The sequence below is a fragment of the Pyrgilauda ruficollis genome, unplaced genomic scaffold (assembly GCF_017590135.1).
Source record: "Pyrgilauda ruficollis isolate IOZ18807 unplaced genomic scaffold, ASM1759013v1 scaffold8, whole genome shotgun sequence".
In the NCBI taxonomy this organism is placed as follows: Eukaryota; Metazoa; Chordata; class Aves; order Passeriformes; family Passeridae; genus Pyrgilauda; species Pyrgilauda ruficollis.
The window spans coordinates 2,950,124-2,973,187 of NW_024529932.1; the positions used below are offsets into that span (position 1 = coordinate 2,950,124).

General features: G+C 40.9%; 1 protein-coding gene and 1 long non-coding RNA gene across 2 annotated transcripts in view; both read right to left on the minus strand.

The window, feature by feature from the left end:
• MTUS2 (microtubule associated scaffold protein 2) overlaps positions 1 to 21,654 on the minus strand; it is a 159,297-nt gene extending 137,643 nt beyond the window's left edge. Inside the window, exons 1-3 of the mRNA XM_041487280.1 lie at positions 19,363 to 21,654; positions 13,250 to 13,490; positions 3,602 to 3,808 (exon numbers count right to left, since the gene is read on the minus strand). Of these exons, the coding sequence (XP_041343214.1) occupies positions 3,602 to 3,808; positions 13,250 to 13,490; positions 19,363 to 21,654 (2,740 nt within the window). The remainder of the gene's footprint in view (positions 1 to 3,601; positions 3,809 to 13,249; positions 13,491 to 19,362) is intronic.
• A 49-nt stretch (positions 21,655 to 21,703) lies between these two features.
• LOC121364288 overlaps positions 21,704 to 23,064 on the minus strand; it is a 73,858-nt gene continuing 72,497 nt past the window's right edge. Inside the window, exon 2 of the long non-coding RNA XR_005956839.1 lies at positions 21,704 to 21,974. This is a non-coding gene — a long non-coding RNA (uncharacterized LOC121364288). The remainder of the gene's footprint in view (positions 21,975 to 23,064) is intronic.

Genomic DNA, 23,064 nt, shown 5'->3' on the forward strand with positions numbered 1-23,064 from the left:
CAGATCTGGGGCTAAATTTTAATTTTTCAGGTAATTGTAAACAAAGATATTAGTGGGCAGGACCTATCTGTGCCACAGAACAGATCTGTGGAGTACTGGTAGCAGGACCAGGAGCTGAGCCTCAGCCTGGGCTTTCCCAGAGGCTGCTCCTTCAGCCTCAATACAAAATTGGGCAGGACCTCATAGGACCAGGGCCCCATTATGACTGATCCTGATTAGCAGCTGGTGGCAAGACTGTCACTTGTTGGAATGTTATTGGCAAAAAGCAGCCTGGCTGACACCCACAACCCTGGGACAGAACTCCAGGAAAGACCCGAGGACAAGCAGACAAGTACTGAGCAGTGTGTCCTGTCTCACCATGGGAAAAGAGCACAGTCCCACAGCTTCAAATCCATTTAATTGAGTCAATCTGAATATGCAAGGTATCACCAGGAAGTCAGTCAAGAAGCACAGCACAGGCTCCATGCACATGTACGTACTGCTTTTAGAGGGGTCACAGGAAGGGGAGAAATCTGGTGAAGAACAAAGCTGCCGCATTGCAGCTCCATTAACAAACTTCCCCTCAACACAAACATCATGTCTCCTTTTTCTAAACAAGTGGGTTTTACTCCCTAGACAGAGACACTAGCTGGGACTTTTGAAAAGAAATGTGTTTAGGCAGAACTAGCACCACAAGACATCTGGCAGAGGAGAGAAAAGCAAGAACAGGATCTCACTGGGGTCCCTTAAAGAATCACTGTTTACCCCAAAACACTCTGTCCCTAAAATAAACCAGTGTTTTCCTCTCACCTAGCCATAGTCATTGGCTTTTCAGTAACCTACAATATGTCATGATTTTGAAATGAGCCCCTTGATTTACAACAGTAGCAGCTCCTCTATTTATAACAAATGCACACTTGTAAGATGTTATCAACTACTTTTTTCTCCCTGACATGCAGAGATAGTGCTTAAATAGAAAATTGTGTTATGTATGTTTGAAGACTTCTAAAGCTAGATAATTTTGCATTTTTCTACCCTACTGAGCTAGGAAATTAACAGTAAAGCTTTTTCTTGCCCTCTACGAGACCTGATTTAGTCAAAGACATGATCTCAGGTAGTAGCTACAGAATCAGCTATTTATTTAATTTAAATAAAACTGTTCTTCCAGCAGACAGTGAAGGGAAGAAATAATATGTCATGCTAAGATTCCTGAGCCAGTACTTCTCCCCTGCATGCTTTCTATGCATGTTGAAGTGCACTGCTGCTCTGAGTTAAATAAGCTGCAGTAGAATGGAAAGGAACTAATTTGTGCTCCCTGGGTGCTGGGCAACTAATTTAACTCTTGCTAGCACACAGACTATAAATAGAAAAAGATGGCACAGTTTCATACAGATAACATTTGTATGAAAGTTAATAAATTAACAGTGGGGAAACATTTTTTCTTCCTACCTATCTTCCCCATGAACAGGAGTCATGTTTTCTTTAATCCAAAGCAAGCAGGTGATGTTAGGTGTTACCTGGTGTGATGACTTACCCAGTCATGACTTACCAACTTACTCTAAACACCAGATGTGCCCTCACCTGCTTGGCAACACACCTTCTCCTTCCCTTACTTCTGTCCAGGAGAAAGCACTATCCTTTTGGAACTACAGAGTAGTAAAAGATTTCTGAGCCAGACAGCTGAGCATGTCACAAGAGCCACATGAGAGAGATGACCCTTGGGAGGGGCTCATTCTCTTGCTCTCACATGGAGGTGGAGGAAAACCAGACAACAGCTTCCATGAGTTATCTAACTTAGCAGCAAGAGCAAAGTTATAGGTGCTGTTTTTCATCAGGTGATGGGCTGAGCTCATCTCCACATGAATTTATACAAGCAGAACACTTCCCCTGGGTAATTTTCATACCCATCAAAATTGGTCTTGTAAGATGCACAAGATGGTCACATCATCCTGATCCCAACACTAAAGAGTGCTACTCTCCTCAGCTGAGTCAGCTGAAACCAAATGCTTCCATGTCCTTCCAGTGACTGGAATGTGGTTTCAGTTTTTATGGGCTTAATATAAAAAGACAATAGAAAAATACACCAGAATATAGAAATTAAATAAACTTCTTTTAAGAGAACTGAAGAATCAGATGTAACTTTCTATGACTGAGATTGCTAATGCTTCTTCCACAGTTTTGTTTTTTTTTTTAGAAATCAATTGATTCAAATCTGCAGCCTGGAGTACTTTGCTTTTAGATTTGTATGAACCTGTATTCCTCCAGTGTGTTCAAGGCTAGTGCTGTACCTACAGTTGTCATTTTTTCAGATTCACACCTGAAACTGCTAAACAACAATATTACTTGCAGAGACGTAGTTTAGATCTAATCAGATATCAGGTAATTCTGTCCTTAACACAGGTTTTATGTAAATAAAGACTAAAAGGTGACAACTCCAGATAAAAGGAGAAGTTTTCCAAAGGCATAAATGTAGGGTAAAAGCACAAAGCGAAAGAGGCTGACTGACCTCAAAGTAAAGTCTATCAGGAAATAACCAAAAATGAGTGATCAGTCCAATAGTAAAACAAGATACAAGCATGTTTGGGATCATTGGAAAAGTTAAAAGTCCCTGCTGATATTAGTCTTTTGCATTTCAATCACCCCATGTAAAGGGGAAAGAGAAAATCCTTAGGGTTTTGAACTATACTAATTGTATTTATTTTAATTAATTTCAAATTAATACAAACAGTGAAAGATTTAGGAGCCTGCAGCATCTTGTCTCCTCTGCTGCTTCAAGTCACCTGGTGGCCCTGTCTGCACCCCTCTTGGGCTGATACCACTTGCTTTGATATTGACACAGCTCAGGCTCAATCCAGCCTTCAAAGAAAAACGGGCATGAAAATCCCTCAATCCCCCTTTCTGCTCTGAGCCCAGGGCATGTGCACATTTCCCAAGGACTGCAGAATCCAGTGGGTATTATTTTGTGCTTAATAAAATTAACAGCCTTTGCAGAAAATAGGATTTGGAATGACATTTCTGCCAGGGGATCATTCAAAGTCTGGTAGATGTACTACGATATCAGTCCTGATCTCTTTCATATCACTGGCTCAATTTTTCATATCACTGGCTGAATTTATTGTACTGAAAATTAAGAAGCAAAGTAGATGAGAAAGACTGTATCTCCTATTTTAGATAATATTTGTCCTGTTCTGCATTGGCTGCCATTTACTTGCCAAAGACAGTTCACTCTGTTTATTTACTATTTCAGCTTGTAAGAAGGCATGTTCCAGGTAAAAACAAAATGTAAGAAAGAATGTCTCAGATTCACTCTTAATGGAATTTTCTCTGTAGCAGAGAAAACAATCTCCTCAACATTCAGGCTCTATTCATGTGTTACCATTAATATTTTAAACAGTTGTTACAACTTCATGCTTGTCTATTAATATCTAATAATTATTATTAATATTTTTTAAAACTTTACTGGGCAATCGAGATACCAAACTGAAGTCAGTGGCACAGAAGAGACTAGCAAGTACTGCACAGATTTCATTAGTTCTGAACTATCTGGAAATGACAGTCTGGACAATCCTGGAACACATCTGTTTAATAGCCCTCCAGAAAGAAGGGCACTTTTGGGACTTACGGTTAGTTGTCCTGCTCTGGTCACTCTGAGCGCTGTCGTTCGACTGGTTGCTGGAGACAGAGGACACGCTCGAGCTCCTGACAAACCCAAATGCAGCCAGCTTAGCTGCTGGCAACCGTGAATAACCTGGGGGACGAAGTCCAGACGGGCAGGGCTTGGGGAGATTTGATTTTGCAGCACTTGGACATGATCCTTTCTTAAGATCAACTGAAAGAAGGAAAAAGAAAAAATTTTTGTTAAATAAATTAACTGTGAGACACTGACCATTACCTGTATCTCCCAGCTACATAAAGGCAGTACTAAGACTGAATACAAGTTTAAAGAGCTGATCAGACTGCAGTGATGTCTTATTTTTTGCTGCACTGAGAAGATATTTGGTGTAAAAATTTCAGGTCACAATCATTTTTAAAAGGTGAAATGTGCCAAGTACCCATGGGGCATAGCTCAAACTTCCAGCAAAGTAACATAGTTCAACACTGCTACGAATTTTTTTTATATTATCTTCTTCAATGTTGTACCACTTTCTAATTTTACAATTATTGTGTGCCAATTAAAAAAAACTCACAGAGACAAATGCTACGCATAACTTCCAGTTTTGGAAAGTATTGTAAACCAGCAACAATCCTCTTCAAGGACACAGAACTTCTTTGTATTTCATCAAAGAAAACAGTTCTTTGAAGTTCTTCTTTCAAATTCCACTAAAAAAAATTCCCTTTTCTTGCGCCAAGCCTGGGAACAAGGACATGACCTGTAAAGTCTAACTTTTTTAATATACCACTGGCCATTTCTACTGGTGGACTTCTCCTTGCTAAGACATCAGCCCACGTGAGTGACATCCACCAGGTCTCAGACACGTGCCAGCAGCAGATTTATGACACCTGGAGTTAGACCACAGCAGCAGTTCAGCTGTGGTGCCTGCCTGTGCTTACCAACCTCTCACCTGTCCTCAGCTTCTGTCCTAACCTGTACGCTGCTGCTCTTGCTTAGGCAAACTTTTCTAGGCAAATACAGAACACAGATTCACAAATGTTCCTCTTTCCCTTCACAGGCCAAAGGTCCATGATCATGGCAGTCTTGCCTTCAAGGTCAAGGGCCAAAGATTAGATTTTGCTTTTGGCTGGAAGATCTGGATACCAAGTGACTCCAGACCTCAAGTGTACATAAATTTGTACAGAACTTTTTCTTCCTAGATTTGAGAATACCAGATTCCTGTTCCTTGTGGAATTCTGTGCAGCAAAAATACATATTTTTTTAAAAAAATATTAACAACAATCTCCAAAACCTGATGTTAGAGTGTTTAATCAGGACCAGTGGGATAGGAGAAAAGGCAACATTAAAAGCTGTCGACATATTCTGTCAGAAAAGGCCACAAAGTCACCCTTTTTCTGTTGTTATTCAGTGAACATTATTTGTACACTAGCCCGACACAAACTTCAAAGGAAGACGTAAACAGTCATAATATAAAGAAAAATACAAATTAACTGCACAGTAAGAATACGGTCATATTATTACAGTATTTAATTCTTTTGTAAACTATGTAGGTCACAGCCTTATTAATTTTAATGAAGCATTTCACTTTGAGAAGACTTTAGAGAAAACAAGACTAACTCCTTTGAGCAGAAGAATGTTACAGGGATTTTGAAAGATATTTGTGTACCTCATCACAATACTAATGCTAAGCTTTATGTAATGTAACTAAGCCTTTCCTTTTGAAACAGAAATAGGTGTAACACCCAGCTAAAAAGAGTTTTGTTCTCCTATAAAACACATTCCTGCAAAGATCTAAAAAATGCTCCTTGCTCAACGAATAAAACAATTTATATATTCTAGGCTCTTAAAAATGCATTTTTGTACCCCCTTTCCCCAGGTTGAGCTCTTTATTAAGGCACAAGGAGATGGATGTCTGCAGCACCTTTGCCAGCCCAGAAGTATATGCTGTGCAGAGTAACCCAAATGAAAATAACAAATATCTATAGTGAGTAATAAAAGACTACTAAAATTCCCATTGACTCCCCATCCCTGGCACCAGCAGAGGCAATTTTGGACTATGATCCTGAATGTGGCTTCCTTTGGATATTGTGAAGAGGGGCTCAAAGGTAGCCATGGGTTCCAGGTGCAGGTGAAGAGCAGAACAGGCACTTACCACAGAGAAGAGATAGGCAGTGACGGTCACCATCAGTTCACTGCCAGGTTTGTGCAGAGCTGCTTTGACAGTGGTCTACTACAGCTGATTTATGGCCAGCTGCAAAGCACCCAGACTGCTTCCAAAGCCAAGACTTCTTCCCTACCCACTACAAAATACTCCGTGTGCTGCACCAGTGACAGGACCAAGCCCAGGCACCCTCCAGATCTGAAGGCAAGACAAGTACTCATGGCTCCTGCAGGTGCAAGGAACTGCCCAGCTCAGTGGCAGCAGGGAGAAGATATGGGGCTGTCTCTCGTGGGTTTTGCAGGTTTCCAAAAAATGCACCTGGACTACATAAGCTGAGATTTCTTTTTCTTAAGCATCTCTGAAAATTGAGGTGGAGGGAGAGATATTTCCATTTTACAGCAACAAACTATAAATATCACAGACTTCCTGCTACAAAACAGGGGAAATTCCACTGGGGCAGTGGAATAAAGTTAGAAATGGCTTTATTTAAAAAGAATGTCAAACATGCTTGGCCTAGAGCAGTGTGGCTCACCTGAGACTCCCAGGTCCCCAACTCAGCCACAGGGATGCCCACATCAAGTCCCCAGACTGACTGTTATCTGCAGTTTGTGACCAAGCATGATGAATGAAGAAGAAGAAGAAGAAGAAGAAGAAGAAAAGAAGAATTTCCTTAAAACCAAAAGGGTTTTGGTTACAAACTGCTCAACCATCTTTACCTTTTCTTCAAAGTCATTCTTCCAGACTTTGGCAGAGGATTCAGTGTTTTTTTCTCATACTTTTTTGTGTGTTTCTAGTTTATGACTTCAATTCCAATTCCCCCTGAACTAACAATATTTTGCATCTTGAACTCATCATCATCCTTAAATTGTTTTTCACTTCTTTTCTTTGTAATCCACTTCTTCTGTACCATGAGGACCTGGGGGCAGGACATTATCCTCATTACGGATGCATTCAAATCCTTAAAGCTAAGTAATATTGTGTATTCTTTCTCATTAAAATACATGAGACACCAGCCTATTGTACACATTTTCTGTTCTAAACTTCATCAAGTTTTCTCATGCATGTTTTTTGCTTTATTTCTGTTCCTTAAAAGTATAGAAGTACCCCTGCAAACAAGTTCTGGGAGTTCAAAACAAAAGTTATTTTAATGAGCAGTTTTTATTTTAATGAAAATCTGCCAAAATAAGCTTAAAAATCTTTCTAGTTGTCTCACTGCCTGAAGCTAATTATAGAATTAAGTATTGTTGTCCGTATGCACACAAGTGATTTTCTATGACACTTCAAGCTGTTCCCATCCAGAAACATAAAAACATTTTGAGTTAGGGACTGATTGACACAAACTAGATGTGCCTGGGGAGACTTTGTTAAAAGTCTGAACTTCACTTATGCATCCCCACTGCATAAGAATTGCATCTTCATGCACGGGTAAAAAGCAACTTTCATGTAATTTCTCTGTGAAATTTGAAATATGTTTTAGCTGAAATGAATGAAAAATTAAAGAAACAAGTTATACAGATATGTTCTTATGAAAAAGAGTAGCAGCTCAAGACTTTAAAACTCCATAATTCAGGGATCCTTGGCAAGTCTTTGTTATCTGGTTGTAGGGTTTTTGGGTTTTTTTGCTTTCCCTTTTTTTTTTTTTTTTTTTTAACCAGCGTTCCTGCTAAAACTTTAATCATTAGATGGCATTTTCTTTCACTTACTGATGATCTGAACATCACTATTCTCATTGCATATTGGGAAATCTGGGGTAAAGAACTTATCTCCAACGTCACCGCATCAGTCAGAGATAATATAAGTTGAGTTAACCCAGCTCAGAGTTAACCCAAACATTGGTATCTTTGCAGATTGAAAACAAATCACGCAAGTGAGAAATCTTTTCTGGTGCCACTACATTTGTGGTTTCCCTGTACAGACCTAACTTCTCTCCAAACAAGAACTGAGGAAAGGCGCTTTAAAACAGAGGCTTTAATGATTTACACCTAAACAGCAGTGAGCAGGTTGAGCCCAGCTGCCCTGATGGTTTCTCATCCAAATACCATCAAGCCTGGGACAGGTCAGTTCCAAAGGCCAAACAGTTGTCACTGCTGAACACTGATTAACTTCTGATGGGTCAGTCCACCATCATATGGTAGTAAATACTCACCTCCTCACCACTCGGATTTAAAAGCGCCAAAAACTGTTCTGTGCCTTCCCAGCTCCCAGGCAAACCAAGGCTGGTTAGCACATTCTCAACACCCCAACAACTTGTCATCTCACAACTCATTCAAGCTGCAAATGTCCGTGTTCGCTTGGCAGCTACTGTGAAAAGCACGGCATCCCTCAAAAGCTTGCAGCACAGGAATCATCCATGCATGAGTCTCACTCATTGCATTCTCCACTGGCAGCCAGAGCAGCCAGAACACTTCTCTGCACTGGAGCTGCATCTCATCTGTCCAGCTGCATCCCACTGGCTGCTCAGAAGGGCTGTGGATGTCCAGCCAGAGACAACGCTTGGCTCTCAGCAGGAAGGAGGAAAGGTAGGAAGCATTTGCCTGCCACTACACCCAGATTGCTCCACATACTGTTCTGACAAACGGCAGCTTGGTACAACTGTCATATAGAGAACCCATCTAATATGATGGGGTTTGGTTCCTTGAAGACACAGTAACTGGAGCAGAGAGGTGGCAGATGGCAATGTCTCAAGTAAGATGACAATGTCCTTAAAAAAATTCATGAGGAAGTGTGTGTGTCCCTTTGAAACTTTTTTTTTTTTTAATTAAGTATAGTCAGATTGCTCTCTCAAAGAAAGTAGAGAGTGTGAACTGAAAAATCTGCAGGTTAATGCAGGACAGAGAACATTTTCCTCTCTGAACTATTCCCTTGTCCCTCTTTCCTTAACCAGTTAAGAAGTTTGCCAGTTCAAATCCAAGTACCTCAGACTGCAAGTACAGACAGAGCTGGAGTAGCAGTAAGGCAATATTGCAGGAAGTTACCTCAAAACTTCTTTTCTATCTTCAAATCTAATTTACATGTTCAATTAATAGGTCATTATTAGGTTATTTATTCCTGAGAATAAACATGAAAATAAAGTTTTCCTGCTGGGAGAAAGCTGTAGACATATTTTGGCATTTGAGATGAAATACATTAGACATATGCAAAGACAGAAATAGATGCATATATCTGTGTCTGTCCGAGGAATGACAAATATTGCAGTCCTGATTTATGGATAAATTCTATCTTCAATGAAAGTTGACTTGCTTAGAAATGAGAGGAGTAGCTAACCCTCGGGACTGACAAGTTTAATACACAGAGAGGTGATAAGGAAGTAACATTTCATTAACTCACTCTCTGAGAAAAAAATACCCTAAAAACTACGGAAAAATGTAGAATTAAGTTAAATTAATGAGCATAATTAAAGTGAAGCTTTAACGATGAGATCTCTTTTATACTTTTCAAAATCAGACACTAATTCCATCAAAATAATCAGCTAATGAATGCAAATCCTAACACACTTGCTTCAAGAAGTCTTTATAACCAAGGAAAACATATTAATATTTTACATGTTATAGACACAGTATGCTTCAATGCTTGTTTTGACTTACAAGTTTCCCATAGAAAGAGCAGAGTCTATTTACATAAAATAAACAAATATTAAGATTTCAGAGACTCTATGGCACCTATAAGTATATCATAATTCAATGACTTCTTATTTTACCTGCTTTGCAGAACACTTTTTTTTACAGTCAGGCTGCTTGTCTGACCCACCTGGGGCAAAGCACCACCGAAGGAGCAGCACTGCCTAATAAGGCATTTGCAGCCAATGCCACCACATGTCCTACATCCTACTGAAGAAGAAGGATCACTGATCCAACCACACTTTAGGCATCGCACTTAGAGATCACACTTGAGGGAGCACTCATCATTATTTTACTTTCTACTTGGCATAACGTAAAACTAGCAAAGCCCTCAATGCACTCATAATACTTGCAGTCCATCACAGCAGTTCAGGGATTTAATTATCAATTACTTCAGAGTCAGTTTTATGAGGATTAGTATTATACATGGGCCAAACCACCCAGCTTATCAGTGCTGCTTAACCAGACTGCTGCATTATGAATGGCATGGCAAAGGGGAATAAAATCCTCGTTAAGAGGCACTGCTGCTGTCCTCGATACCGTGCCACGGCGATTTCAGTGTAAGAGCCTCCGCGGTGCCGCACACTGTGTCACGGGATAGCAACCGGCCAGATCCTTCTGTTTCCATTACCTCAGGGCAGGCTGATATCACCAGCGTTGGAAACTGGATTAAAAGCTCAGGATCAAGCTGCAAGAGATGCTGTTTAGCAATCTCGAAGGCTGGCCTGGTATCCCTGACAGAAAAATACCCCTTAGTCCCTAGCTGCTTTTGCTGAAGTTGCCCAAGCTTTCACACCCCACAACATCCGTGAGCAAGTCTTACTGGCTCTGCATCCCAGATGCTGCCCATGTGTTCATGCATGTTATTTACTCATGCTGGCAAATATGACTCTATCAAAGCTGTGTTTAATCCTGTGTTTCAAATAGTGCAGCAGAACCAATGATGCAGATCAAATACACTGCAAATAATATTACAGCTAACAGCCAAATTAAGGGAAAGTGGTTGAAAAGGGTGTTGGGTACCTTAACACAGATGGCTAAAAGGTTTCTGGTCCTATTATGAGCTCCTCTAATTACCACTCCAACAGCTCTGGCATGCCAGGGGGTGCTGTCCTATCCATCCCCTCCATGGCAACCAGCAACCCATCTCTGGCCTGCATGTGTGCTCTGCTGTGGATACAGGCACAGGAATCAGTTCTCTGAGGCCTCTGCACTCCTATACCTCTCTTGTGCTATCTTCTGTCACATCAGCCTCTTTGATGAGCAATACATTATTCTTTTTAAGAGGAAACATTAAAAACCAAAAGTCTGGTTAGCTGGCCTATCAAGTTATACATTGCTGAGAGAAGGATTAAGTCATTTGAGACATGCAAGGAAAAAGGCGTTAGTCAAGGAGGAGGTGATTATAACAAAATCTTGAATCGATAATTGGGAAATAAAATACCAAAAATAAATGAATGTAAAGAAACCAACATAAGATTTCAGAAGTACACAAAAGATAAGTAGGAAGAGGCATTGAACCAAAGAAGAGCAGTGAAAAGTACTTTGCAACAGAATAAGGTATTGCAGAAAAATTAAACACATTCTTCATCTTGCAAGGAAAATGGAAGGTGAGATGCCAGAAGTGAAAACAATGTGTCCTGGGGTGGACAGTGAAAAACTGGAGACATTAGCAACCTCTCCAGAACAAGTCTTGTGTAATTTAAAATCCATAAAACAGTCAGAGCCCAAAGACCAGATGAGACACACTTTGGGGTCCTGAAAGAGATGACAGACAGATTATTGGACTACCAGGTCTTTTATACCCTTTCTGAAACGGCAAGGTATCAATAGACTAGAGAGAAACAAGCAAAATAACAGTTGTAGGAAGGAAATTATGGAGAGCTATGAATTGAATTTGACCTCCAAAGCAGACAAGATCCAAAAAATTATCAGTGATAAAAAATTAAATATTTTTTAAAATTTAAAAAATGACCAAAAATCCTTTTGAGAAATATGAGAATGTTAAGAAGTACAACTTTGGTGGAATAGAATCACAGTAACAGCTCATGCAATTTACTTACATGCACTTCTCATGTACTGGCCTTTTTTAAAGGCAGTACTACAGACAAAAAATGGGACTGATAAGCTGATCCTGTTCAGATTTTAAAATGTCACATAACATAGAAGATGGTAAGTGAATACATGCAAGACAAGCTCCTGTATGAATTAAAAGTGGCTAAGGAAAAGTCTGCTAGCATCAATGATGCAGGATAATGTGGATAATGGATGGGTGATGGATGAATAAAAATGAAGGCAGTGCTGAGGATCAGAAAAAACGTTTATTTGGTAATGGGTTCTGTTTGCATTTTCTCTCTCATCAATCTCCCAAACTGGTTCCTATAACACAAGGGCTTACCCTACTCATATCCTGAACTCACAGACTCTTGCAGTTTCATTTAAATGGAAATGATGATCCAATTACTCTCTGCACCTGTATTCCCATGTTCATTGCTGACTGAACTCAAGTCACAGGGCTGAAATGGTATTTACAACCTAGCCTGCAATCCTGGGGTGTCTCAGAAGTCACATACAGCTGAGTTTGGTCAGCTTCTGCTAACGGCATCAGATACACTCCACATGCAGGGTCAGATAGTAAAGGATACTGGCAAGAGGCAGTGTATTACAGAGAACCTTGATTTTCTGATAAGCCCCAAATCCTGTCAACCTGTATTACTGACTGAGACTGTCCTCTCAGGGTAAAGTCAAGATGCTCTGGTGCATTTCCTTTCTAATTTTTTTCTAAATTTCTCCTGCTTCTTAGTATGGACAAATATACTCTGTGGAGAGATGGTAATAGTTTTCAAATACCTGCAAAGAGGAAAAGACCCCACAACTACTCCAGATGAAAGAGGAAGCAAACTGCAACAAAGGGGCTTAGGCAAAACACTAGGGAACACTTTTAACTTGAAAATAGGTAATGCATTGGAGCAGAGCTGCTTTCAGAGGCTCCAAGATCTCATATCAAAGGTTTTTATAAGTAGTTTTTCGTGAACAGGATAAATAAGGATACATCAGAAGGAATCCCATCCTAGGGCAACAGAAGAGATCATATGACCTTACGTCATAAATTAACTTTAGCCCTTATGACTAGTTTTAAAAATCTCTGCAGTATTCTAGGCTGTTAAACAGCTGCTGTACTTCACTCTGACAATGACTGATTTTCAGTTGTCTCTGCACTTGCTCCTGTGCATTTCTTAAACTTCCACACTTTTCCAGGCTATTAAGGAATGTCCGGTAGAAGTAATTACTCTCTCTTTCTTGTGACATCGTACACTTCTCCTTCCACCTCTGCCTGTGCTTTTTCCTCCCCTGTAATTCTGCCCAGGGTCATGCTGAGCTGGGTAGTAGCTAGGAAGAAGAAACTATTGGAAGTGTTGTCTTCAAAGAGGTGTACACCACGCCTTCAGAGAATCAAGATCTCTGCTGGCACACTTGAACACTGCCCAGGTTTTCAGAGCACAACGTGGTGGGGAATGTCAAATCCAGACTGAATGGTGAGGTCTTCATGATGGAAGAAAATGTCCCATTATCTTCCCCAGAACAAAACCAAAGATTTTTCAGGCATTTACAAGGCAGAGGAAGAAAGGTGAAAAATGAGAATTATTATTGAAAACTATTATCTTTCTTTGGCAATGACCTGCGAAAAAACCTTTGCACAAGTCCCAGACTCCCTAGTCAGACTTGCTGCAGGATAAAAAGACATACCTCAAAGGGTGCTGTTGGAGCTTTGTAGGATCAGGTCAAAATGTTGCTAATTTTGTGATTTTTCTGTCTCCAAAAAAAGGTATCTTATTGGTGAAAACAGTAAAGGGAAATGAAAGAAAGTTCATACTTTACCTGAAGCATCAGGATGGTAGAGGCTGGGAGCACTTGTTATTTCTCCTTGCTGATGGAGACAACTCCCTGAGGATCTTTGACTCGCAATGAGAATCCTGCTCTTGGCAGATGGCAACCTGGACACTGCACCCAGCCCTAGCTGTGGCTTCAGGATCATGGCAGATCGATAAAAGCTTGGTGGCACCTCATAGTGGGTGTACGGTGGAGGGCAAAATTCATCTTTTGCAGGCCTTTCCCCAACCTGCAGAAAAATCATTAACACAGATATTACACAACAAATCAATAAACCCAGACAATATGGAGCTCCAAATTGCTTGTAAAGGCTAAATTTCCCTCCTTGTGAATCTGGTCCTCAGAGCACTGCAAGCTTTCAAAAATTTATGGTCTTACTATGTGAATTACTCTTCAAAAACATGTATACTACACCCTCAATATGCAACTACACCCAAATAAAGAATTGATGCCTTCCCCAAAAGAAAATGGACACATGGAAGACCTTCAATTAATGAAAATGAGGGAACTGTTAAGCACGAAATGTTATATTATTTACAGAGGTGGATATACTGAGAGACTGTGTAAATGGAATTTTTATTAGAAGTTATTTAAAATATTATTGCCCAGTTCTGGGAGAAATTGGTTTTAACTTAGCTAAAAATAAAGCTGGTGGTGTTTTAGGTATATTTTATCAGAGAAATTGTACTGCCAAATAATTTCTGTGACAAAAAAAAAAAAAAAAAAAAAAACCCTCAGTATGTTCTCACTGCAAAATGTTCATTGTCATCTGTGCCCCTCTAATTCCTGGAAAGAGACCTGGTTGTGGATGTGAGCACATTTCTCTAATTTATGCTTTCAGAGGCCTGTTGAATATTCCAAATCAGAGCTAGAAAACCCATATGTCCATGAGAACAGGAGGAAAAAACTATCAGGTTTGCAAATGTGAAACCTTTGCTATTTATCACAAATAGGTGCTGCTTTGTTAAAATCACCATCAAATCTCTCAGTATTTTAATGGGCATTTACTGTAAGAACAGCAGTGTAAGTCCCAAGCTGGAAATATTTCCAGCTCATAGCTGGCTCAGAGCACTGAACTTGCACTCGAGGAATGATCTGGTCCTGTGATTCAGCCCTTGTGTCTTTGTGCATTCAAGATGGGCTCTGACTCCCACTTTTCTGTGCTGCTTCGTGACTCAGGACAAGAGTGCAGAGTTTTCATTTCTCACATTTGCAAAGAATTGTTTGCTCTTCTGAGTAGAGTCCAACTTCTTCACCGTTTTCTTATAAAATGCAATATCATCATCATGTAGAAAGGACTTATGAATATTTTTTCAGTCATCCCATTTAGGCCACGGAAAAAGAAAAAAAAACATAGGCAATAGGAAACTAAATTTGTTTAAAAATTAATCAAAAAGTGCCACGGGCTACCTAGGAAGAAATGTAACTGCCAATTAATTAACTCTGCTGTAAGTTATGATGCATATAATATGCCAAATCAATTTCTATTTAGCAATTATAAGCATTAGAATATGCACTTCAACATTGGCTATAAAAGCTTTGATCCTAGCTCCTTCAAGAGCTCTAATCCTAATTTAGCAAATCTTTAATATGCTAAGAGACAAGATTGGCCTTAAACTATGAAATATAGAAGAATATTTGAGGTCTTTGCACAGGAACTAGGAGGGCAGATGCAACAAACACTGAGCTGTATAGTTTTGCCCTATATTTTTCCCTCTATTTGCAGTCCTATTTCCTGCCATTAGATCTTTCTCTTTTCTTTTTTATTATACTCCTGTGACCTATTTGAAGTTAGGATGCAGTTTTTTGCTGTATAATATGAATGATTCTGCAGACTTGAACTGCAGATGTCTGGCTTCTTACTTTCAGCTTCTAGATATGAGATTATTTTTCTGGATAAGCCTCAGTTATCTTCTCTCTCCCTGATAAATTTATTTCTATCAGATTACACTATGCACACTATCATTTCATACTTAAATGAAAGTTCAGCACCAATGCCAAGTATTTCAGTATAAGAAAAAGAGAGAATCATTAAACACAGAAAATAAGCATTTTATGATAAACTGGGCCAGTTTATTCAAATCTTCTCTCACCCCATTTCTTTTTCTTTATTGACAGTATGCTAAGAGTAACAGAGAAGGGCAACAAACATGGACACAAATGCAATCAATCACAAGCATAAAACCTCTTCTCAAGGAAAGAGCCCTTCTCAAGGAGAAGGACTTAGAACAGAATAATTTAGATTGGAAAAGACCCTTAAGATAATCAAGTCCAAATGATTTTGCCCAAATATCTCTCAATAATTAAATGCTATTTTTTGAAGACCCTAGTTTTGGAGGACATGAACTTGCTATGAAGATACACTATTTTTTCCTTTCTATTTAACTATGAATTCATGAAGTGCAAAATTCAACTGGTCTCAACAGAATTGTATAAAATCATTGCCATTTTAAAGCTCTTCAGAAAGATGTGGATTATATGACCCCTGTTAGCACCCTGTACTAGGTTTTTGTATGAGGGACTTCTAGGGAAACCATCTGTTGCAGCCTGTCCACCAAGAAGGCCAGCCCAGAGTTTTCTTCTGTGGGGCTGTCTGCTCATTACCTACACACCCATTAATGGATTTGTTAAAATGAGCCAGAAAAGTCTGCTACAAATACTTTGAGCATACAGGAATTTCCACAGGCTGGGTATTCCTGAGCAGAGCTGGCAGCATGGCCAGCAGGTACGGATGCCCAACACTTTCCTTCATGTTACTTTGTTTAAAACATCATCAAACATTAACGCCTCGAGGAAGAATTTGCTTGTCAAGTGCCTGCTTCAGGCAACTCTTTGGGAAAAGAGTTTGCAACATCAGTTCAAATAACAGGATCAAGGGGAGAAACTTTTGGTTTGACTATATATAAAACAACTCCTCCTAGTCCTTTTTACCTCAGCAGGCTTTTTGTTTCAACAGACTTTAGTCCATCTTCTCTGGACCACAGTGATGTGTCTGCTGGGGCAGAGACTCAGAATGAATGGGGTAGATGAATGGGGCTGTCACAGTATTGGTGAGGCAGGCAGGAGAGCTGGTGATCAGCAGACCTCCTCACAGACCCTCACCAAGTCAGGGCTCTCGGCAGCAGCCATAAAACAGTGAATAAAGTGGCCAGTGACCACTCTCTGACAGTGCACAGCCTGTACCTGTACGAGTAAACTCTCTGTCTGTAGACCAGGCTGATCCATGGTGGCAGCAGCCTCTGGGTGAGCACGCTCTGGCAGAGCTGGATCCTGAGCTGGGAAGCATGCTCCCAGTCCAGCAATCAACCTGCCCTGAGCCTTGGAGGCCATGTCATTCCACTGTTCAGTTCACTAGGACAGCTACAGTCTTTGGGTCCCTGTGACTTGATTTGCCCTGTAACTTCCCACAGAGGCAACTGGGAGAACAAAGAGCCCATAAACACCTGCTGGTGCTGACTAGAAGAGGGTGAGGTCCACAATGAGATGAGGAGCCCATGTTGTGATCAAGGATGTGGACAACAGTGACCTGCACTGAAAAAGGACTGGTTTTCTTAAGCATTTTGCATTTCACCTTGAGAGGTTTTCTTTTATTTTGCCCATTCTTTTGCCCATTCAGTGGAACTCAGTTCCACTGTGGACCCAACCCCTCAGCACCGCTGGACTGCCTTCATGCTGGAGTTGGGATTTTGTCTGAGCTGCCCGGGGTGGGCTTTGGCACAGGCAGCTCAAGAAGCCCTGCAAGCTTCTCACTGCACAAAGGCAGCCCTCGAGTCTTTCTCGTAGAGTTATCCAGGCCTTTTCTTTGAGTCTCCTGCCAATACAGCACCTTCCTATTTCTTCTACGCCTGGCAACCAGAGGGATATTTAATAGTTCCTACCACTTAGCTGAATGATGCTTAGAGATTGCAGCTATTAACACTATCATAGCTATATAAAGAGCTACAAAGTGCTAACCAAAGCTCTCCAAAGACAATACTGGATGTGTGATATAGGTCAATCTGGGATTTTTTCTCCAACAAAGACAGTGGCCATCGTGCCAGAATCTCCTTGTCTCCAAAACCCCTGAGTCTTCCACATTCTTCCTTCAGCTCAGTGATTTGGATCTATTTCAGTGTGTCCTAATTGGTTTCTTTTGGATTACACATCACTCATCTGATACTAACCCACACTGTGCACAGCTGCTCTTTTAAGCATCTGTTCACCTTCATGGATTGATCATTTTCCTTTCTCTTGATGCATACTGAGCCAAATCAGGCCCCTTTGTGTTCCTCGAGCTGGCAGGACAGCCAGGTTATTGCTTTTAAGGTGGCAGTCCAAGAAAGCAGATTCCATCTTCTGCCATCAGCTCCTGAATCCTGGCCTAACGCAAACTCATAACGCAAACCATAGTTCAACTTTTTCTTCTCAGCCTCTTCTCCAGTTAGTCCAGCTTCTCTGAAGAAGCAGTTTGCTTGGGTTCAGATATTCCCTCACTGAAATACCCACCAAAAATCATATTTCTTGAAGGAACAAGGGAAGATTCTCTCCAGCTCCTAATTGTCCTACTTCTAGTCTAGAGAAAATCACACTGCAGGCTTGCCACAACCTGAATCCTTCTCATGCTAAAACCAGTCCTCAGCAGTGCTCAGAAATCTGTCCTTTGTTCACAGATGTGTCTGCTGATCCTGCCTGATTATCTGAAGCCCAGCTCTCACAGACACCTGTGGCCTTCAGAGGGTCATGCCACCCTAGAAACAGTCAAACAGCCAGCGCACAGTCTGGGTCATTCTGGCTTTCATTCCATTGCCATGCACTCAACAGCAGTAACCTAGTAATTTCCCCTCAGCTTACAAGGCAATTGTGAAAATATACTAATGATGGCTGGAATAGACAATCTCCCAAAGACTTTAGTAAATCATTCCCTGGACATGAAATACAAGGGACAGAGCTGAAAACTGAAGTTAAAAGAAAAAGGACAGCAAGTACTGTTCTTTCTGTGCTTGTGATAAGAAATAACTATAATCTTTGCTCACTTCAGTGGGTTTCTAGTTAATATGCCATAAGGGTCAATCTACACTCACACACAGTATCTTAATTTGGGTATTTGCCAGGTTTTGACTGAGTCACTAAATTTTTTATTTCAATGCTGTTCTTTGGATCTATACCGTATGTAGAATGAGGTAGGGAGTAAAATAGCCTTAATAACACCACAAGACACAGAACAAAAAACCATATCATTTTTTTAAAGACTCCTTCAAATAAAATAATTTGTGTTATCTTCAGTGTTTGTATGAAAAGCTTGGTTATTGAACTACCTCAGGTCCCGAGCAGTGGATGCAAGAGGACATGAGAGACACGGCTTGTTCTTTCCTGTCCTTCCTCCACCTACCAAGCAAGCTCATCCTTCCTCCACTGTACTCACCTCCCAGGGGGAATTTTGGGAACTCAAGGCTCCTGCCCAGTTTAGCAAGGCAGAAACACAGTGAGATATCTGGAGCCAGAGGCGTCTAGAGGGACTTCCATCACATTTTGGCTGCTTAGGATGGCTTTCCAGGGAAAAGAAAAAATCTTTTTTGAGGTGCAGGTCAGTGTAAGAAACAGCATTAAAATTAGTCAAAAGTAAATCTTCTTTTGTATTATATGTGTAATCCAAAAAGAGCTCTGACAGTCCCTGGGTTTCCACCCAGCTAAACAGAATGGAATTAGTTTAGACCTCTAGTGCTCTGTCTACAAAATCCTGCCAACTTTCCCATTAGGAAGGAAGAGTCTTGGGCAAATTACAATCATTTCCCAAAGCTATTCTTCAGGAAGCAAAACCAAAAAGATTATTTATTCAATTCAGCATGTCTTTTTCTTTCTAAACATCCCTATTTATCATACTAGCAGGTGATCAATTTGCTGGAAAATACTGGAAGAACGCAGTAACGACTTCCAGTAATGGCTAAGATATCACAACAGGGTCAGTACTAGAAACAGTTAGGTAAGTTTATTCCTAATGATCACACATTGTTTTAGGATTTATTTCTTATTTGAGGTTTGAGAACCAACTTCTGGCAGCGGCAAACAAGCAAATAATCACTACCTGGCGCAAAAAAGCAGCTGTCTAAGATGCAGAAACTTACCTCCTGCAGAAACTTCTCGCCCATCGGACCCAAGTGATGACCTGGGGGCCTAATTCCTGACACTACTAGTCCAGAACCAAAGAGCCTTGGCTTCTGGAGGTCAGGTTTAAATTTGTCATACAGGACACTGGCGGGCTTCGCTTCCCCTCCGTTGGACGCCTTCTGTTCCGCAGGGACGGGCACGCTGCACGCGGGGCCGTCGAAGGGCAGCCCTGCCGGCGCGAACAAAGGATCCAGCTGCTCTATGGAACGAGGGTTTCTCCTAATGTACGTGATGATTTTAGGTCTCACAGGCTTAGGCCGGGGGATGGCAGGTTTTATCTCAACGCCTTCTTCCAGCTTTTCACTGCAGTCACTGTCCACACCAGCCTTATCTGTGAGGGAGCCCTTGGGGTGGACCAGGATAGGTTTTGGGATGGCGCTGCTGCAAGCAGTCTTGATAGGCACTTTAGGGGATAAGTTTAACAACTGTGTGCTGTCAATGGGAGGTAGGACTGAGGAGGGTGATAATTTGCCATCATGAAGTGCATAAAGGTCCTTCAAATTACTGTTTGATAGTGTGGGCTGACCATTAACATCCGGCGTTGCCATTGGGCGCACAGGAGTTGGGACACATAAAAAGACATCAGCCTTTGCTGGAATGTTACCGCTCTCTGGTGCTTCCTCTAGAGGATGTTTCTCTACATTAGCTGTTTCTTTACTTGAAACAGAAACATTTGAGGTTTCCACATCACTGCTGTGACTGTCAGGTTGTTGGTTTGACACTGTCTCTGCACTGCGTGCTCTGTGATGATCTGAGGGATCAGAGGCAGGCACAACAGCATCCTCAGTGCTTTCTTTGACTAGCATCAGTTTATTCTCATTAACTTCCAAGGGTTTGCTGTCAGGTGGATTAATATCATGTACAGAAGATATCTGTTCACCAACTGTTTCAGCACAACCTGTGTCAACTTCATGCAAATTTTTGTTTTTTCTTGGTGTCACTTTGACGCTGGATTTACTATTGCAGGTGAGTGGAAATATTGTTTCCATTTCCTCATCAGTAAAACATTCCTCACCAGCCTGGCTGGTTGCCCTGCTGTCACTGTCATTGCTTCCTCTTCCTTCCCTACTGATGGCAATGTTATCATTTTGCAATTTATCATCAGGATGAGTTACTACCTGGCTTGACAATGGGTCCTCTACTCTATTACAGGTGTTGTGAAAATGGGATACTTGAAATTTTGACATGTCAGACCCAGAGCTTTTCTGTTCCTGCACTGCTGTATTTTCAGCTCTTGGACACCCCAGGAACTCTACCAGCATAATTCTCTCTATCTTTTGTTGACACGTATTTTTATATTGTAGAGATGGTGCAGTCCTAAGCTCCAGTTTTTTACTTTTATCACCCTGACCTAATTGTGCTTCTGATTTACTAGCAACCTCATTGAGCTTAACAGCTGAATGTTGAGAATGAGAAGCATGCAGTGTGCTTTCAATGCTAACATTTGGTACATTTTCTGGTTTACTTGTTTTCTTGTTCCCTGAGGTAGATGGTGTGGAATAAAATACAGTCCTTTCCTCTGAGGTATTGTCAAGTGGACAAAACACCATCCCAAGAAAATGATCCGTGGATGTTTTCTGGGATTTCTCTGTACTTCCTACCAAGTGGTGAGACCTGTCGATGGAGTCCAACGATGCAGAAAGCAGACGTTTGCACGACACGCGACCAACGCCGTCTTTTGCAAATGTTTCAGGCTGAGGAGAAAATTTACTTGGTCTTCCCAAAGAAAGCCTTTTTATTCTCTCCACCTCCACAGTCCTGGACGTTTTTCCCTTAGGAAAGTTCTGTGTGAAGTCAATATTACCTTTGGAGACAACCTCCAGGTTGGCATCATTTGTGCTACTTTTTAAATTGGACAGACTTTGTCCTCGGCTAATCCTGATATGCCTTGATATATCCTTAGCTTCGCTGGTCCTGCAATCTTTCCCCATTTCCCTGCTTGTGGTGGAGGGCAGCTTACTTTCCTGTGCACTGGTGTGACAGGTTCGAGAGTCTTTGAAGGTCAGAAGTTTATTCTGCTCTGTAGGCAGATGAGTCACTTTCTCTGTTCCTCCAGAGTATATATTCCCACTCTCATCTGTCACATCATGTTTCTTAACATCCCCTTCAGTGGTTCTAACTTTTGTTACAATTTGGTTGGCATTGGTATCCCCAACATTCACTATACTTTCATTGTTGTTTCTTATTTCACTGCGGTTGTCATGAAGCTGGGAATAACATGACTTGTTTGGAATTAGTGGAGCACTCATTTTGAAGCTTCAGGTGACTGCTTGCTGCTTTTTTTTTTTTTTTTCTGTCAGTTCTAATTAATGAGAAGGTTTTTTTTTCCCTATCACGTTAACTTTTATGCATGCTTCAGTTATACATTTAAATTAGAACTGATCAGTAGAAAATTCATCATCAGAAGTCTTGAAGTCTCTTCTCAGAGTCACATTTTTCTGCTGCTCAGTTGTCTTTTCTGCAGCTTCTGGACCAAGGAAATCTTTATGATGTGCTGTAGAGAGGTTCAGCAAAAGCAGAATAGATCTGCCAAGTTCCCTCTGAATGAGAGCCAGTTAATCCAGCCAACCTAAGGGGAAAAAAAATCCAAACAGAAATAAAACAAAACCCCAAACAGACAACATTACACTGGTGTCAGGAATCATGCTAACTAAATCAAACTTAAAACCAACAGCACTCTCAGGTATAACCCCAGGAAAGAGTGTTTTCAAACACTTTAAATGCTGTTTCAATTACAGCTTTGCTCCCAGCAAAAGTTCTTAGTGTAGCACAAATCTCTGACTCAAGAAGTTACACAGCAAAAACTGTCCTGGTTAGGGGAATGGTTGTCACTGTTTTTAAGACACATAGGTTTACAACTGGAAATAAACAAAATAAATAAAAAAAGTGGGGGATCCAGTCTTGAGGGTCTAAACATTTGCATATTGCTTCAACAATTATTACCAAGAGTGGCTGCTGAAGCATTTAAAGCATCACTGTATAGATTAGTCATCAATAATAAAATTCCAGGTCCACAGAAGTTGTCTATGGCTTTTAGGAATCACTGCTGTTCTTGTGCTGACACCCCATCCCCTTTGACATTTCTTAGCCGGATTTATAGATTCCAAGAAAGCAAAAGCTGTGGCTGGAGGCCTGCAAAGGAAAATTGTATTTTTTCTGAGACAGATGAATGTGTGCATTTTTAAATATAGAGGATTATACACCATTCCCAATACAGTGCATCTCTTTTTGGCTCCCTCACACGTTTGGCTTCGGGAGCCCAGATTTTGTCCTCTATCACCTCCAACAAGATGAAGATGAAATTTCTGCCTATACCATGCCCAAATTCACTCTCTGAGATATTTCTTGTACCCTGTGTGTTCATACCCTTCATCACAAAGAAACATGGACACTGGAAACTGGAACATGCTCCACGTTTCCCAGAAGCTGGAATTCAAAACACTTGCGACACTCCCAGCTGTGCTGGGTTTCTAGCCAGGGGCTCACAGGGGCACTAATTAGAAGTGCAGAATAAGTCCAGTGCTCTGTCTGCAGTATCTGGGTGCCAGTCTGGGTCCCTGCATTCACTGAAAGCATCTTCACACACAGTGTGCAGAGAGGATGTGCTGTTGTGCTTCAGAGGCCAGAGCAACCACTTTGGCTCAATGTTGCTAGTACAA